This window comes from Paralichthys olivaceus, chromosome 19 (assembly GCF_024713975.1).
Source record: "Paralichthys olivaceus isolate ysfri-2021 chromosome 19, ASM2471397v2, whole genome shotgun sequence".
NCBI lineage: Eukaryota > Metazoa > Chordata > Actinopteri > Pleuronectiformes > Paralichthyidae > Paralichthys > Paralichthys olivaceus.
In genome coordinates this window covers 18,744,754-18,762,673 of record NC_091111.1, presented here as the reverse complement: position 1 = coordinate 18,762,673, position 17,920 = coordinate 18,744,754, and the positions used below count along the sequence as shown (strand labels likewise).

Below are 17,920 nucleotides of genomic sequence, written 5' to 3'. Positions count from 1 at the left end.
CTTTAGAAACATGTTCACTAAACTTTAGAAACATGTGTTCATTAAACTTTAGAAACATGTGTTCACCTTGTTTAACTTTAGAAACATGTTCATTAAACTTTAGAAACATGTGTTCATTAAACTTTAGAAACATGTGCTCACCTTGTTTAAACTTTAGAAACATGTGTTCACTGTGTAAAATATAAATGTGACCACGTGGATCATTAATATCTCAGATAAACATGAGAAGAATCAAACTGAACTCCAGATGCTGAGAAAAAGTTGCTGTTGCACGTGCCAAATTATACCCGCCACAGTAGTGACGTCAGTGTGACGCAATACGCAGTGATTCGCAGGATTGTACCGGAAACGAACGACTGAAACTTCAAAATAAAAGGCCACGTGCGCGTATGACTGCGCACACGGGACACTGTCAGCTTTTCATTGGTTTTGAAAATTAATCCCGCACATTTTTTCTAACTCTGAAACTCCAGAAGTGTTTTGAGGACTCGAACTCTTCACCTCCATCATAGATAACGAGCGAACTTTTCGGTGAACTCACCCTTCAAGAAATGAAACCGTGACTTTGGGGTTTTTACTGTGAAGTTTCCGCCCGGAAACGCGGTGTGTTACCGGGTCTAACTTGCCGCTCATCTCCCCGGGATATCTTCCGCTCTACCGGCGGCGCGTGTGGGGCTCTCTCCCCGGTTGTCCCGTCTCACTGACCGGTCACTTCTCCCACTGACTCCCCCTCTTCTGTCTCCCTCCGTCACTGCGGCTCCTCTGCCTCTCTGTCTGCGGCGAGACCTGCTCTTCATCCTCCCCGTTCGTTACCGCCTCCTTCTCATCCTCATCCTCCTCCTCCTCCTCTTCCTCCTCGCGGCGTGAGGTTCACGTGGAGATCGGAGATCGTCATAGCCACGGAGAAACCTCCCCCCCCCCCGCCGCCAGTCAGTTCCCGGTAAACTTCGCTCCGTTAGCATCGTTAGCTTCAACCCGAAACATGGCTACGCTGGTTCTGGAGGACGGCTCGACGTTCAGGGGCCGCATGTTCGGAGCCGACGTGTCCGTGTCCGGGGAAGTTGGTGAGTTCACTCTAGCTCGTTTATAACTTGAGGCTAGTTCGGGCTCGTGGTGAGAAATCCACCTGCGCGTGCAGCTAACTTCACGAGAAAAAAAACTAAAAAAAACTTTATATTATTGACCTGCTGCTGCTGCTGAAGGTGCGCGTCACCGAACTCCATTCAAATATCTGTTGATTCGAGGTTGGCTAAGCTAACGTGGTCTTCTGACGCACGTCACGTCGACCTGTTCCTGGTAAAGATGGAGCTTCATCTTCTCGCCGCTGTTCATCCGTAGCGCCACCTGCCAGGGGCGCTTCTAACGCGTGTGGTTCCCTGGGCCCCCTCAGGGCTCTCCCCATACGAACCTAAACACTGAATTATTTCTGACACCCACTCATTCCCGTCACCTGAGGAGCAGAACATCACATGTGCCTCCAGCCTACCTTCAAATTCTGCCTGTATCCTTGATCGCAAGGTCAAAACACTTAGTGGCGCTAAAGTTACGTCCCTAACATCCGCAGGTGGCCGCTAACACCTGCTAACATGGTAACTTGAATTGTGCAGGAGACCGTCAAACGGCTCAAGGGTCATTCACCATCTTGTCCTATATTTTAAAATCAATACATAACATATATTGCACACAAATTAAATTGCACAACTGCCAGGGAGACGTGCACTGATGGTTGTGTTTGTCGGTTAGTGTTTCAGACAGGTATGGTGGGCTACCCCGAGGCTCTGACCGACCCATCCTACCGCTGCCAGCTGCTGACCCTCACTTACCCCTTGGTTGGCAACTACGGGGTGCCGAAGGACGAGGACGGAGACTTTGGACTGAGCAAGGTGAGCGTCCGTTATAAGTTCCAGTCAAATTGAAAAAGCGCTGACGTCTGTATTTTGGATTTTGCTGACGAGCAGCTCATGCAAACACCTCACAGTGATGTGTTTTCTCGTTCTCGCTCAGTGGTTTGAGTCGTCTAAGATCCACGCCGCAGCTCTGATTATCGGAGAGCTGGCGGACAGTCCGAGTCACTGGAGTTCAGTCAAGTCACTGGACCAGTGGCTCAAAGAGCAAGGCATCCCTGGAATACAAGGTCAGAACTCTTGAAGCTCGACAGATGATATAGTTTCAGACATTGATAAGGGAAATGTGGAATTAAAATGATGGAATAGCATGAAGGTCTTTGTAAACGAAAGATGCACCTTCTAGACTTTATAATATCACAAATAATGGGGTTAAGTGTTCTCCTGCTTCACTGGTGAGGATTTTATCATATGAGATACTTTCAACACTTTTCATCGGACCATATTTTCCATGCGCTCCAGGGATCGACACCCGCCGCCTGACCAAAAGGATCCGAGAGAAAGGCACCATGTTGGGGAAGCTGGTGATGGACGGGACTCCTGAGGACAGTATTCCCCTGGACAACCCTGACAACAGGAACCTGGTCCAGGAGGTCTCCATGAAGGTAACGCACCCGCATGACGGTGTGACTCACACCAGCACAGACATCTCTCTGATAGCCTTTTAAATTAAAATCCTTCTTGTGAATAATCCGGAATCCTGACACACAAATCTTTGCCCGTGACTCTTTAGGAGCCCAGAGTGTTTAACCCCAGTGGTAGTCTGCGAATCACAGTGGTGGACTGCGGCATCAAATACAACCAGATCCGCTGTCTGGCTGAGAGAGGCGCCCGAGTCACTGTCGTGCCCTGGAACCACCCGTTGGACAGCACAGGTCAGTATCACGCTGCTGCTGCGTATCGATGAGATTATGAAACGTTGGATCCAGGAATATTTTTTTTTTTTTCTCGTCTTTTCTAGAATTTGATGGTTTGTTCATCAGTAACGGCCCCGGGGATCCTCAGCTCTGTCAGGCCACGATCAAAAACATGAGGAAGGTCATCTGCGTGGATCACCCCAAGCCAGTTTTCGGGATCTGTCTCGGACACCAGCTGCTCTCTTTGGTCATCGGAGCGAAGACGTACAAGATGAAGTCAGTACCTCGAACACGACTCTGTTAATTGAGACCTAAGGTGCTGAATGAAAATACACTCTTAAACATCAGTTTGAAAACAACCACCTGCAACGTGAAGGTTGTCTGAAGAGCTGACAGAATTACCAAGGTTTACAAAAATCAAGGTTTCATCAGTCACATCATGAAAACGATGACATTGTATATAACACACACTCGTCTCATGAGTCTGTAAAGTGAAAAGCATGTTAACATCATGGAGGATTCTTTGGAACAGGACAAAGATGTAACTGTTCTCAGAGACCAGATACCAGGGACCCTCTTCCAACTCCTGTAGAAACACAGACGGTCACATCCACACTCTTTCTTTTGGGAGAGTTGTGATGTGAAATGCAGATTTCTGCTGTTCTCAGCAGTCTGGGCTTCCCTGTACGAGCACAGCAGCGTCGGACTGACCGGCCGTGTTATGAAAAAGACAAAACAAACAAGCCAAGACAGAGGACGGTCGGCTTCTCGCTGTGGGTTTGAGAGGTTTTGTTCCCCTGACTCGGCTGCTTTATCAGGCTCCGTGTGAAGGTCAGGGCGGGCAGGGAATGTTCCCAGCAACCTGCTCCTGGAATTTTGTTGCCATCTGCAGCTGACAACAGGACTGTTACAGTGTTGGACCTCAAACACGTCTAAATACCTGAACATGTTGGATTTCAGCTCAAAAACAGAGGTGTAGTGGTTTAGTTCTGTGATTCAGGTGTTTATGAGACGATATCAAGCATCTTTCTGAGGCTGTTAGTGGCTGATATATATATTTACAAGGAATGGAATAGAAACTACAACTTCTACACGAGATAACGCCTCATTAGAATCTCTTCATGTTAACCCCACGTATTTCACTCTCAGGTACGGTAACCGAGGCCACAACCAGCCCTGCATCCACCAGGGAACCGATCGCTGCTTCATCACCAGTCAGAATCACGGCTTCGCTGTTGACCCCAACACTCTGCCCGAGCACTGGGACGTCCTCTTCACCAACGCCAATGATCACACCAACGAGGGCATCATACACAACATCCATCCCATGTTCAGGTACTGTTATGTGTCCAGGGAGGCCAGGATGTAGTTTATCTATCATACACCTCGTTTGTGACTGAAATATGTGATTTATTTATTTTGGCTCCAGTGTTCAGTTCCATCCAGAGCACATGGCTGGTCCCACAGATCTGGTCGGCTTGTTCGATGTCTTCCTCGACACTGTGAAGGACCACAAAGGGGGCAGCGCTACAAAAACAGGTACAAATAATTTAAAGTTTTTATTCTTTTACTTCAGCGTCTTATGAAGAGCAACTAAAAATTCTTTTTTTTTCCCACCCTGTCAGTCAAGCAGCGACTGATTGATCACCTGACCTTCCCGGGTTCCCCGAAGCCCGAGGACGTGTCCCGACCCAGGAAGGTCCTCATCCTGGGCTCTGGTGGACTGTCCATCGGCCAAGCTGGAGAGTTTGACTACTCCGGCTCCCAGGTCTGTAAAAGAAGAAGAGAACAGTGCAGCTATTGAGAAGAAATCTAATTTAATCAACATATTATTTTGAAGAAACGCGCTTGGTCTATGTCCCAGCTGATGTTATCTAGTTTTGTGTTCCAGGCTATCAAGGCTCTGAAAGAAGAGAACATCCAGACTGTGCTGATCAACCCCAACATCGCCACCGTCCAGACGTCCAAAGGCCTGGCTGACAAAGTCTACTTCCTGCCCCTCACTGCACAGTACGTCACTCAGGTACGAGTTTCCTCTGTTGTCGATATAATGAGATTTCTGAAATGGAGATATGAGGATTTTGAAATTCATGGACAGGCAACTTAACTAAAGGTTAAGTTAAACTAAACTCACCTGACCATGTCTACTTGACTTGAAATGTGTTGTAAAAAATGTTTGTGTCTTCCCACAGGTGATAAAAAATGAACGACCCGACGGTGTCCTGTTGACCTTCGGTGGTCAGACGGCGCTGAACTGTGGAGTGGAGCTCACCAAGCTCGGCGTCCTGGAGAAGTATAAAGTTAAAGTTCTGGGAACTCCGGTGTCGTCCATCGAAATGACCGAGGACAGGAAGATCTTTGTGGAGAAAATGGAGGAGATCAACGAACATGTCGCTCCCAGCGAAGCAGCACTGTCCGTGGAGCAGGTGCGGAGAAGCGGCGCAGATTCTTCACTTCCATTCACCAAAACATGGCTTCGCTTTAGTTCCTTAATTCAACTGTTTCACTTTGCTAGGCGGTGGCCGCTGCGGAACGCCTCGGCTACCCCGTCCTGGTCCGTTCAGCGTTCGCTCTCGGAGGTCTGGGTTCAGGCTTCGCCAACAACAAAGAGGAGCTAACTTCTCTGGTGACGTCAGCCTTCGCGCACACCTCCCAGGTCCTGGTGGACAAATCCCTGAAAGGCTGGAAGGAGATCGAGTACGAGGTGGTCCGAGACGCCTACGACAACTGTGTCACTGTGAGTAAAGACGACTTCCGAGTTGTTAAGAGCAAAGAAACCGGCGTCGCAGAGGTTCATTACTAAATCAAACATATAGATAAGTTAAACATTTTCACAGAACAACTAAATATAGCAAGAGGTGTCTCGTGATATTTGACAGTGTGTGTGTGTGTGTGTGTCTGCTTTCATTCCTGTGTAACGCAGGTGTGTAATATGGAGAATATTGATCCTCTGGGCATCCACACTGGGGAGTCCATTGTGGTGGCGCCGAGTCAAACGCTTAACGACCACGAGTACAACATGCTGAGGAACACCGCCATCAAAGTCATCAGGCACCTCGGCATCGTGGGAGAGTGTAACATCCAGTATGCTCTCAACCCTGAATCGGAACAGGTACTGTTTGTGGCTTGTTCGCACACATGCACACACCCACACACACACACACACACACACACCCACACACACACACACACACCCACAGTTTGCTTTCTCTCACCCACACAAACTGCCAGAGATGAACACCTGCTGGGAATTTCATTGCATTCGGCACAAACATTCACAAGAATGACCTGATTAGAATTTGGAGGTCAAAGTCTGTGTGACCTCCCAAACCTCTTTTATTTTCCCCTTGAACTCGTTATCTTGAGAACGGCCCTCGACAGAATCTTTTCAAATTTAGTAAAAAAAAATATTAACGATGACCTCTCTCTTTTGAAATAACGTTTGCCGACCGAGACAAACAACCGCAAGGCAGTAATTCTGGTTTCGTCACGTCTGTGGAAATATCGGTAATGAAGATACTGTTGTGATGAACATTTCGAGATCCTCTATACTCTTACAAATGAGTTTGTTGTTGACTGGACAGATGTGACAGAGAAGAAATCAGCAGCTCAGACAGACGTGAGGATTCACATCAGTTCTGCATCATGAGAATAAAACAGCCGTTCATTCTATCAGATATTTACGTGGGTGTGTCCAGGTGCAACTTCAAGGTTGTGTCGCTTTAAATGCTGCTGGAGCAAAGAATTGTGGGACAGTATTTTCTTTCCTTTCAAGGATGGCCTCACACACGTATACACACACACAGAGAGACACACACACACACACACAGAGACACACACACTAAAACCTTTGTGTGTGATGTTTTCGCAGTATTACATCATCGAGGTGAATGCTCGTCTGTCGCGGAGTTCGGCCCTGGCCAGTAAAGCGACTGGTTATCCTCTGGCCTACGTTGCAGCCAAACTCGGCCTGGGGATCCCGCTGCCTCAGCTCAAGTACGTTATAGTAGATCATCAAACCTTAACACTTTCAGAAGACTGATGTGAACTGAATTGTCTCTGTAGCTCCGAATATTTAAACTGTCTCAAGTTCTTAAATGTTGTGATGATTGTTTGTAGAGTAAACTGTCTTTCAATATTATAACTTAAAAAGCATTTTCTAGAAGAGGATGATGAAATGAAGGTATTGTGTGATGTGTGTTCATTTGAGCACGTTGTTCGCTTTAGTCGTATTTTCATTCTCTGTGTCTTGTCGGGATTTTTTCAGTTCACGTTGCTTAAAACAAACATCTTGTGATTCTTTAGTGAATAAAGGGCAAATGTTCTTTTTGTAGAAATTCTGTCACCAACTCCACAACAGCAAACTTTGAGCCCAGTCTGGATTACTGTGTGGTGAAGGTGCCTCGCTGGGATCTCAGCAAGTTCCTCAGGGTTTCCACCACGATTGGCAGCTCCATGAAGAGTGTTGGTAAGAGCCAGTGAAGGTTTATCGCAGTTGTTATTTTCTTTGCTTTGGTGCTGGAAAGAGAAACAAATATTTAAAATCCCCACCGTAACCTGCTATTTATGAAACTGTATTATTCTTCATCGACACGTCAACACAGCGTGGATCTCAGAAACAGCACAGTGGCGATACAATGAATTCCCAGTTCATCGGCTCTGTCAAATATCTTATATACTACAGCTGATATTATGAAGTTCAGCGTTTTAAACTTCTCTCGACAGGGGAGGTGATGGCTATCGGCCGCAGCTTCGAGGAGGCCTTCCAGAAAGCTCTGAGGATGGTGGACGAGAACTGTGTCGGCTTCGACCACACAATCAAACCTGTCTCTGAAACGGTAAAAAAAAAAAATAGCTTGTCTCTTGTGAAGTTTTTGTTTTAAACCTGTGCCTCTTATCTTAATTTCATCCTTAAACCTGTGGTGAGTTGTTTGATTATATGATCATCTGTTGGAAAACAGGATTGAAGTGTTTCCTAAAAGAATGAACACATGAAAAAATGAATCTGTAGATGGGGGACACGACTTTAGGAACAGAAACCAGAAGCTTCCGGTCCCAGTTTGCTTTGGTCAAACTTCAACTTGTGTGATAACGGAAACTAGTCAGACTGTAAACTGTGTCAAACAGCGAGACAGAGACTTGGTCTGGATATCAGCTGTCTACTCCAGAAGATGATTCCCTCTTCTCGCCCTTTCTGTCCTCCAGGAGTTGAAGAGTCCCACGGACAAACGCATCTTTGTGCTGGCGGCGGCGTTCAAAGACGGCTACACGGTCGACCAGCTGTACGAGCTCACAAAGATCGACCGCTGGTTCCTGCACAAGATGAAGAACATCGCCGACCACGAGCGACTGCTGGAAACTTACAACCAGGTGAGAGCGATTAGAGTGAAATTTCCTGGAAAAGTAGCAGAATGTTCGTCTGTGTGACATTTTGTTCAAACCTTTCTGTGTCGTCTCTTCCAGATGGAGAGCATCATGCCTCCAGATGTGATGCGGAAGGCCAAGCAGCTGGGATTCTCGGACAAGCAGATCGCGCTGGCTGTACAGAGGTTGGTCGGGAACTCATACAGTCTTTAGTGCACATTATAAAAGCGCAGCAGCGTAGGTTGTGTCACGTAGATCAATCTTTTTTTCCTGTTCATATGTGGTCTGAGCTTGGTCGGTTTTTCCTCCCACAGCACGGAGCTGGTAGTGAGAAAGCTGCGCCACGATTGGTGCATCCTCCCTGTGGTGAAGCAGATCGACACAGTGGCTGCCGAATGGCCCGCCCACACAAACTACCTGTACCTGACCTACCACGGTACGGAGAACGACCTGAGCTTCGACGACCAGCACGTCATGGTGATCGGCTCCGGTGTGTATCGTATCGGCAGCAGTGTGGAGTTTGACTGGTGCGCAGTGGGCTGCATCACAGAGCTCAGGAAGGTACGTCCAGCGTGAGCTCATCAAATCACCACCGGTGCAGCTTATAAGATTCTATTTGTGTGTTGAACTTGAAAGTCACATTGTTCTTTTGACTATAACTCATTGAATGTTTAACCTTGTTGTCCCATTTATTGCAGATGGGTTTTAAGACCATCATGGTGAACTACAACCCTGAGACAGTCAGCACAGACTATGACATGTGTGACCGCCTCTACTTTGATGAAATCTCCTTTGAGGTGAGACTCTTGTGCTCGACCGTGTGTTTGCATAAATCTCTCAGGTGTTCGTGCTATTTTCTTCCCCGTCTGGCTTGTGGATTAACAAGTGTACACGTTCCAGGTGGTGATGGACATCTACGAGAAGGAAAACCCAGAGGGGGTCATCCTGTCGATGGGAGGCCAGCTGCCCAACAACATCGCCATGTCGCTGCACCGTCAGCTGTGCCGCATCTTGGGGACGTCGCCCGAGTTCATCGACAGCGCTGAGAACAGGTTCAAGTTTTCCAGAATGCTGGACACCATCGGCATCAGCCAGCCACAGTGGAAGGAGCTCTCCGACACTGAGGTACAGACGAGTGGATTTGAATCAGACCGTAGTTTAGAAATGTCCGATCCACACTTTTGATGGGTAAAACTTATAGTCGGTTTATTTTCTATGTACTGGGATTTAAGTATTTCCTACATTTTTCATCCCTCTCCATCCCGTTTCCTCTTTCTCCAGTCTGCTGTGAAATTTTGTGAGAAGGTGGGATATCCCTGCCTTGTTCGTCCTTCCTACGTTCTCAGCGGAGCAGCCATGAATGTGGCCTACAGCGACACTGACCTTGAGAAATACCTGAGTAACGCTATGGCTGTGTCCAAGGAGCACCCTGTCGTCATCTCCAAATTCATACAGGAAGCTAAGGTTTGAAAAAAAAAAAAAAGATGGTACTACAAAACAGTAGAAATGTTTAAATGTGTATGTTACATTATTTTATTTTTTGTGCATTTCCCAGGAGATAGATGTGGACGCGGTAGCGTGTGACGGAGTCGTGATGGCCATCGCGGTGTCTGAACACGTGGAGAATGCTGGCGTTCACTCGGGCGATGCCACACTGGTGACGCCACCTCAGGACCTCAACCAGAAGACCATGGAAAGGATCAAGCTCATCGTTCACGCCATCGGCCAAGAGCTGCAGGTCACCGGACCCTTCAATCTGCAGCTGATCGCCAAGGTGAGAAACGTTACTGAAGATCATACTCTTCTGGTTTTACTCAGAGAAGTATAGATAAATCATAGCGGGGGTTAGGGTTCGTCCTCGGAATTAGACCATCTGAAGTAGTTTGCCTTGTGACCCAGCAGAGGGCGCTCCCCATCAGTTTGAGCATTGCATGTCCTCTTGACCACCGGTGAAGTAAACTAGAAATGTGACAAACCCCAACTCATAAATTCTGGTTGTTGGTTTAAAAAGTACTCTGAGTTATTTTGTGTGTGAGGTTTCATTGTGACACTGGTATATCACATTTTCCTTATCAGTACTTGGATTTTAATAACGTGTCACCTCTGTAACAGGACGACCAACTGAAGGTGATCGAGTGCAACGTCCGGGTGTCCCGCTCCTTCCCCTTCGTATCCAAGACCCTGGGTGTGGACCTCGTTGCCCTGGCAACACGACTCATAATGGGGGAGGACCTGGAGCCTGTGGGCCTGATGAGAGGGAAGGGGATCGTAGGAGTGAAGGTAACTGAGCGGATTAAAAGGAGTCAGCCTGAGAAAGTGCCCGTCATGTTCTCCTCCTAACCGCGTGTCACGTGTACTTCAGGTTCCTCAGTTTTCATTCTCTCGGCTGGCCGGAGCTGACGTGGTGCTCGGCGTGGAGATGACCAGCACCGGAGAGGTCGCCTGTTTTGGGGAGAACAGATATGAGGCGTACCTCAAGGCCATGCTCTCCACAGGCTTCAAGATCCCCAAGAAGAACATCCTGCTCTCCATCGGCAGCTATAAGGTACTTGTGCCGTGTGAATGTTTGGTGTCTTCGCAGATAAGAATACTGTGATCCAGACTCAAAACATGCAAGTTAAGTTTACCTAAGTTACTGAGCTGTACAATGGATTTTTTACTGACGTTCTTTTACGAATGATTTGTGTGATCGCAGAACAAGAGTGAGCTGCTGCCCACCGTGCAGGCGCTGGAGTCTCTGGGTTACGACCTGTACGCCAGTCTGGGCACCGCTGATTTCTACACCGAGCACGGAGTCAAGGTGACGATAAAGATGCTTCTCGTTTAGCAGGAAAAATATATTCAATTGTAATTCAGGAAAATGGCCCCAGATTAACAGCATGATTCACTGTACACTCGCTGTTTAGAGAGCATTTATTCTTGATGGTACAAATTCCAAACTCTCTCTGATTCACAGCTTTAAAAACATCTGTTTATGTGTAAATTGAAAAAAGCACCGTCACCCTTCTGTCCTTCTCCAGGTGATGGCGGTGGATTGGCCGTTCGAGGAGGAAGAAAGCGAATGTCCCACTAGAGAGAAGCAGCGCAGCATCATGAACTACCTGGAAGAAAACCACTTCGACCTGGTCATCAACCTCTCCATGAGGAACAGCGGAGGTCGTCGACTCTCCTCCTTCGTCACCAAAGGTTACAGGACAAGACGCATGGCCATCGACTACTCTGTCCCGCTCATCATCGATATTAAATGCACGAAGCTCTTTGTTCAGGTTGGTTGTCTCTGTTTTGTTTTTTACTTTTTCAAAATGAAGTGACAACGTAGAGTCGGAGTAACAATGATGCATGGATGTGCTGCAGGCTCTTCGTCAGGTCGGTTCATCTCCACCGGTGAAGACTCACATTGACAGCATGGCATCCCAGACGCTGGTCCGTCTCCCCGGTGAGTCTCGACGAGCAGCAGGAGAAACCCTGTTGAAGTGCTGCTTCAAGATGTAGAGACTTTGTTTCTGGACTAGTGCATTTTAAAATCACACCCTGGTTCCAGAAGCCCAAATATAGAGAATCCTATATTTACAGATGTGAGAAACCAGGTGAAGAGTTTCAAACTGAACTCTTGTGTGGTTTTTTTTGATTGATCATCAGGCCTGATCGACGTCCACGTTCACCTGCGCGAGCCTGGTGCCACACATAAAGAGGACTTCTCCTCTGGTACCGCAGCCGCTCTGGCAGGAGGCGTGACCATGGTGTGTGCGATGCCCAACACCTCCCCGGCCATCACTGACGCCAACACTCTGGCCCTGGTTCAGAAGGTAGGAAGTAATGTGGATATAATCCCGAATTCCTTTGTTTTGAATCTGTGTGTGATTTAAGTAGAATAATTGTTGGGTTGTGTTGTCAGCTTGCTCGAGCCGGCTGCAGGTGTGACTACGCCCTGTATTTGGGCGCCGCTTCAGACAACGCCGCCATCCTGCCGACCATCGCCAGCCAGGCGGTCGGTCTGAAGATGTACCTGAACGACACGTACTCCACCCTCAAGATGGACAACGTCTCTCTCTGGATGGAGGTAAGAGAAGCCCTGAAGCAGTCTGGGAATTTACAGCCAGCATCTCGTGGCCAATAGAGGAGCTGCATCTCCATAAAGACCGGCCGGGGGTTTGTCCGAGGTGAGAAAGTAACTGTGTGGTTTTTGTTTAAAGCACTTTGAGAAGTGGCCCAAGCAGATGCCCATCGTCGCTCACGCTGAGAAGCAGACGGTCGCTGCGATCCTGATGGTGGCTCAGCTCTACCAGCGCCCGGTCCACATCTGCCACATCGCCAAGAAGGAGGAGGTAACGGACTGCTTAGAATATTTGTTCTTTTTATTTTCTTCATGATTTCATACTTGTTACGACCCAGACTCTTAATGAGGATTAATATAATCTATAATTCCTCTTCCTGTCAGATCCTGATCATCCGCGCGGCCAAGCAGAAGGGCATCCAGGTCACATGTGAGGTGGCGCCTCATCACCTCTTCCTGTGCGAGGACAATGTGTTGGACATTGGTGATGGACGAGCGCAGGTCCGACCCATGCTGGGAGCCCGGGAGGACATGGAAGCTCTCTGGGAAAACATGGACATCATCGACTGCTTCGCCACAGACCACGGTGAGTCGTCACTGACCACAGGTCCATCTGTGAGTCAACGTGAAGGTTAGATTGTCGAGTCGTCTTTAAAGTGATCAGGTTTATTCACGCTTCATTAAGAGAGAACATGTGATGACGTTTTGTTCTGTGATGCGTCGTTAGCGCCTCACTCTGTTGAGGAGAAGAACAGCGAGCGTCCTCCTCCTGGTTACCCCGGCCTGGAAACCATGCTGCCGCTGCTGTTGACCGCGGTCAGCGATGGACGTCTGACTCTGGACGATATTATCAAACGTCTCTATGACAACCCACGCAAGATCTTCAACCTCCCCGTCCAAGAGAACACCTACGTAGAGGTACACACGAGTAACGACAACAACGATGATGAGTTTCTTTGACGATTATTTTGGACACAGACAAATGATCATACTTGGATCTTGGTCACTGAAGTATCGAGTTTCTTTGCTTTCAGGTGGACCTGGAGCACGAGTGGGTGATTCCTCCGGCCATGCAGTTCACCAAGTCCAAATGGACGCCTTTCAAAGGTCTGAAGGTGAAGGGTAAAGTCCGGCGTGTGGTTCTGAGAGGAGAGGTGGCCTACATCGACGGACAGGTCAGAGTTCATCGGGACCACGTTGTTTCCCTGTGCATTAGTTTTGACATAATCCATCTCACAAATAAACAGATAGAAACTTTCTTAACAATGAAAAGATGCTAAATAAATACAACCCCTAACATCCAGCAACGTTAGTACTAACATCTAAACCTCTCTCGCTCTCTCTCAGGTGTTGATACCTCCAGGTTATGGTGAAGATGTGAAGACGTGGACCACGGCCGCCATGCTCCCTCCCGAGCCTGTCAAAGAAGCTCCTATGGTATTAATAGTGAATAAAATCATATTTCAGCAGACGTCCTGCACCAGTCCTGGGTGCATTGATTCTAAATGTATCGTGTTCCCTGTACTTCCTGTACTTCAGACTCCAGAGCACACTCGTCCCACTCCGCCTCGTGAAGGCCCGATAAGAACTCGAGCATCGAGCCCCCGGCGCTCCGGAGAGGGCCGCTACCTGCTGCCCCCCCGCACCCACCGCGCCTCTGATCCCGGACTCCCACCGGGTACTTCTTTACTCTTACATATTTATGTATTATATTATGTGAAGTTTTCTTTATTTAACTTTTGAAATAATTCAAATAATAATTGGTGCACTGTGTTGTTCTGCAGAGATGATGCTTCCTCCAGCGGCTCTAACGGTTGACGGTTACAGCCACCCTCCCCCTCTGTCCCGGCTGCTCTCCCCTCAGTCAGTGCCGGCTCAGATACTCGCTGGACAGGCGCCCCACTTCCAGACGTCTCCTTTCCTGCACCCGTTGATCGGCCAGCACATCCTGTCTGTGCAGCAGTTCAGCAAAGAACAGGTACACACAACGTAGATGACACACAAGTTGTATTAAGAATAACAAAACTTTGTCTAATGTGTAAGAGGCTTTTCTCTGTGTTTCAGATCTCACACCTTTTCAACGTTGCCCACACTTTGCGTATGATGGTTCAGAAGGAGCGAAGCCTGGAAATCCTGAAGGTACATCATGTTGTTTTCAAATTACAAATACGGAACTGTGGAACTGACGGAGTGAAGCTGAACTGTACAGATCAAAAGACTCCCTACTACTACTGCTACTACTGCTACTTCTACTACTACTACTACTACTGCTACTACTGCTACTTCTACTACTGCTACTTCTACTACTGCTACTGCTGCTGTCCACACAGCTCAAAGAGTTTTTGTTTGTCCAGGGTAAAGTGATGGCGTCTATGTTCTACGAGGTTAGCACTCGCACCAGCAGCTCCTTCGCGGCGGCCATGCAGCGTCTCGGTGGCTCCGTCATCCACTTCTGTGAATCCACCTCGTCCACGCAGAAAGGAGAATCTCTGGCCGACTCGGTTCAGACCATGAGCTGCTACGCTGACGTTCTGGTGCTCCGACACCCAATGCCTGGAGCTGTGGAGGTGGGTTCAACGCGGCCAGACATTTATGCCTCTGCCGTGAAATTCTTCAGTGACGTTCTCTTGCTAACAGCAAGAGTTGTTCTCAGTGTTGTCTTCACGTAACTCATCTCGCTCTGTGGCCCTCAGGGTGCGTCCCGTCACTGCCGTAAACCAGTGATCAACGCTGGAGACGGAGTCGGGGAGCATCCGACCCAGGCCCTGCTGGACGTCTTCACCATCAGAGAGGAGCTGGGTACAGTCAACGGCATGACGGTGAGGGGCCTGCGGAGTTTAAAACCTGATCCTCTCAGAAATCTTAACCTGGAACAAGCTTCCTGTAGAAAACTCGTCATCATAAATGTTTTTTTCTTGTGCTTTCAGATAACTATGGTTGGGGATCTGAAACACGGCCGCACAGTTCATTCCCTCGCCAAACTGCTGACACAGTACCGCATCACTCTGCGCTACGTGGCGCCCAGAAACCTCCACATGCCGACAGGGATCATCAGCTACGTCGCCTCAAAGGGCATCAAACAGGTGAAAAGACCAAAGAAAATGTTGAGGACAAGGATTGAATGTTTTCATTTGTTTAAAAAATCTAAATCTTATGTTACTGGAAGAGTTTGACCAACGATTCAAACCAAAGGGATGATGTGTTTTTACCGGTTTGCAGGAGGAGTTCGAGAGCATTGAAGAAGCTCTGCCTGAGACCGACGTCCTCTACATGACGAGGATCCAGAAAGAGAGGTTTGCATCTGAGGCGGAGTACAAGGCTGTGAGTAAACTCTACTTCATGTCACTGCTTTGCTTTGTCTCTTCAGAGGTTCGTGTTCATATCCAGAATTTCATTGTACGAACGTCTGATTCAACAAACATATTTCAATCTTCAGAAAAGTTTAAATGACGTGCGTAAACTCGGAAATGTGTGCAGTGTGTTTAGAATCTTTTATCCAATCGGCTGTGTCCCTGCTGCTCCTCCCACAGTGTTTCGGTCAGTTCATCCTCACTCCTCACATCATGACTGTGGCCAAGAAGAAGATGGTGGTGATGCATCCGCTGCCGAGAGTCAATGAAATCAGGTAAAACACCGTGAGACGTCGTCACAGAAACATTTCACTGTTTCAGATCGAATCTCATTCGACAAGACTAAACAAGGTGTTTATCCCACCTTTCCAGAAGCACTTGAATGCACCATCAATGTCTGATTATGTCAGACCAGCAGTTTGAAATAATATGAAAAACAGAAAAGGAGCTAATCCTCTGATTTGACCTTTCAATATATTAGAATCCAACTGAAATGGCCCCATATCAGATCAGATCGTAGATTATTTTACTGCTTTCTCCATCTGATTCTTATTTTTCTTCCTTTGTGTTTTTCCCGCAGTGCCGAAGTGGACACGGACCCAAGGGCAGCGTATTTCCGTCAGGCGGAGAACGGCATGTACATCCGAATGGCCCTGCTGGCCACCGTACTGGGCAGATAAGATCCACGCGCTGCAGTTAGAGTGACAAGTGTTGGCACCTTCATGTTCAACCCTGATTATAAGACAATCGACAGCACGAGCTTTGTAGGGGTGTTCGATGATTTGTATCCGTAACATGACGCTGCTTTTCTCCAGTTATCTTTCTGTCAACTGTAAAATTACTATATTTTTTCAGCAACTGTTCTTTTTTTGGTTTTTTTATATATCTTAAAACACATTTGGTATTTTCCAAAAACGTTTTTCTGTGTTTCGTCTGTTTGCCAGCGATGGTTAAAGGAGCGTTCGTTTGCCGGTGAGAGAGAAGAAGCTGCTTGGACGAGAACAGGAGGCACTGAAATCAGTAATATCGTTGTCGTTGCTCTGACTCTTGATGATCTAGATTTTTTTCCGGTTGCTCCGGTACAAACTCGACTGTAGGTAACCGCAAAGGGACCAGCTCGCACGTTCAAAAGGGAGGAATGAGAAAATGTCTGCCAGCATTTTATAGAGCGTACTCTATCCCGACCAATAATTGTGCCCGTTGTTTTGTCTTGTATGAATTGTTTCTTCTGCTACGTTTCTTTCCTTAAGTGTGTAGAATTAACTGGAGGTGGAAACAAATGACTCACAGGTTGAGAGATGATGGTCCTCGGGGGGAAACCTTTTAAAAACAAATCTAAATGGGACGTCGGTGAACGACTGTATCATGTGGAGAAATAAATAATAAAAGGAAACTTTTCCCAAGTGTGGTTTGTGTTGTTTTTAATGTCCTCCACAGCAACGTGACACATTGTGATGTCAGGAAACAGGAAATTTAAATGTTTGGGTTTCACCATTAAACTGGAAACAGGTCCATCTCAAGATGTGAGAGGTGTAACATTACTTTCCTTATCCATTATATATATTTGTTAAAGTTTAAACGTTCAGGGATTCACAAAATGTTGTAGTTTTGCTGCTCGGAGGTGCAGTTCAGAGGTTTTTATTTTAAGTTTATCTGCCTTCTCATTTAAAATCACTGGATTTAAGAAAACAAATTGACCCACGTCCAATAGTTCCATCTTTTTATTCAAAGGTTTATTGGATGCATAACTTTTTGGAGTTATGCATTAGCAGATCATGTGAGAGCTCAGTCTCTAATCGTCGTTATCGCGTGGCAACAAATTAAAGAAATGACAAAGCTTTTTTTTTTTTTTTTTCCCGATGGACAATCAGAATTTGTTTCACTGTTCATTTTTCCTTTAATGGTGAAAAATATAAAAAAAAAACTGTTCATGTGCTGAACTTTGATCCAACACACCTTGAAACTGAACAGCTGTTTTTGTACTTTAACACACGTGTGTACAGTTTGCACCACCGTCCAATGAGCCTTTATTTAACTTCAAATATCTGAATCAATCAAACTTTATTCATTTTAATTTACAGATCATTTTATATAGAACCCGACAAAACACAGAAGGTTAAAGGTTCAGGTGAAAGGACCTATTGGCAGAAATGTAAAATAATCCGAGTGATGTTTTAAGTATTTCATGTTTCTAATTACTTACTGGTGACTTTTTTTTTTGTCTCTTGCTGCTGTAATATTGCAAATGTCTCATCTTAAACTTTTCTCATTTTAAAAACAACAATAATTAAGCACAAGTGAAATAGTTGCTGTAAATTCTGCATCAAACTGAATGAATCAACTTTTTGCAGCTGATGAGGCGTTCAGGGACCAGCCTCAGTGAACTGCCCT

At 46.8% G+C, this 17,920-nt stretch overlaps 1 protein-coding gene across 2 annotated transcripts; it reads left to right on the top strand.

Annotated features, from left to right (window-relative positions):
- The first annotated feature begins 559 nt into the window (after window positions 1-559).
- cad (carbamoyl-phosphate synthetase 2, aspartate transcarbamylase, and dihydroorotase) lies at window positions 560-16,932 on the top strand. 2 transcript variants are annotated; one of them, XM_069514969.1, is made up of 44 exons: window positions 560-1,064; window positions 1,744-1,883; window positions 2,005-2,134; window positions 2,367-2,509; window positions 2,638-2,779; window positions 2,866-3,037; window positions 3,911-4,096; window positions 4,191-4,300; window positions 4,387-4,529; window positions 4,653-4,784; window positions 4,954-5,187; window positions 5,277-5,498; window positions 5,685-5,873; window positions 6,633-6,757; window positions 7,096-7,229; window positions 7,487-7,599; window positions 7,967-8,131; window positions 8,225-8,310; window positions 8,440-8,686; window positions 8,824-8,922; window positions 9,026-9,250; window positions 9,407-9,589; window positions 9,681-9,899; window positions 10,238-10,405; window positions 10,488-10,670; window positions 10,821-10,925; window positions 11,146-11,391; window positions 11,480-11,561; window positions 11,765-11,931; window positions 12,021-12,185; window positions 12,319-12,450; window positions 12,564-12,765; window positions 12,907-13,097; window positions 13,214-13,354; window positions 13,527-13,616; window positions 13,719-13,857; window positions 13,964-14,157; window positions 14,244-14,318; window positions 14,534-14,746; window positions 14,873-14,998; window positions 15,107-15,262; window positions 15,399-15,500; window positions 15,710-15,804; window positions 16,110-16,932. In XM_069514969.1, exons 1-44 carry the CDS (start codon window positions 983-985, stop codon window positions 16,207-16,209), a joined length of 6,693 nt encoding a protein of 2,230 aa, XP_069371070.1. In that variant the 5' UTR covers window positions 560-982; the 3' UTR covers window positions 16,210-16,932. The 2 variants fall into 2 exon arrangements, with proteins under 2 accessions (XP_069371070.1, XP_069371071.1); XM_069514970.1 differs by lacking the exon at window positions 560-1,064 and adding an exon at window positions 1,468-1,589.
- The last annotated feature ends 988 nt before the right edge of the window (window positions 16,933-17,920 follow it).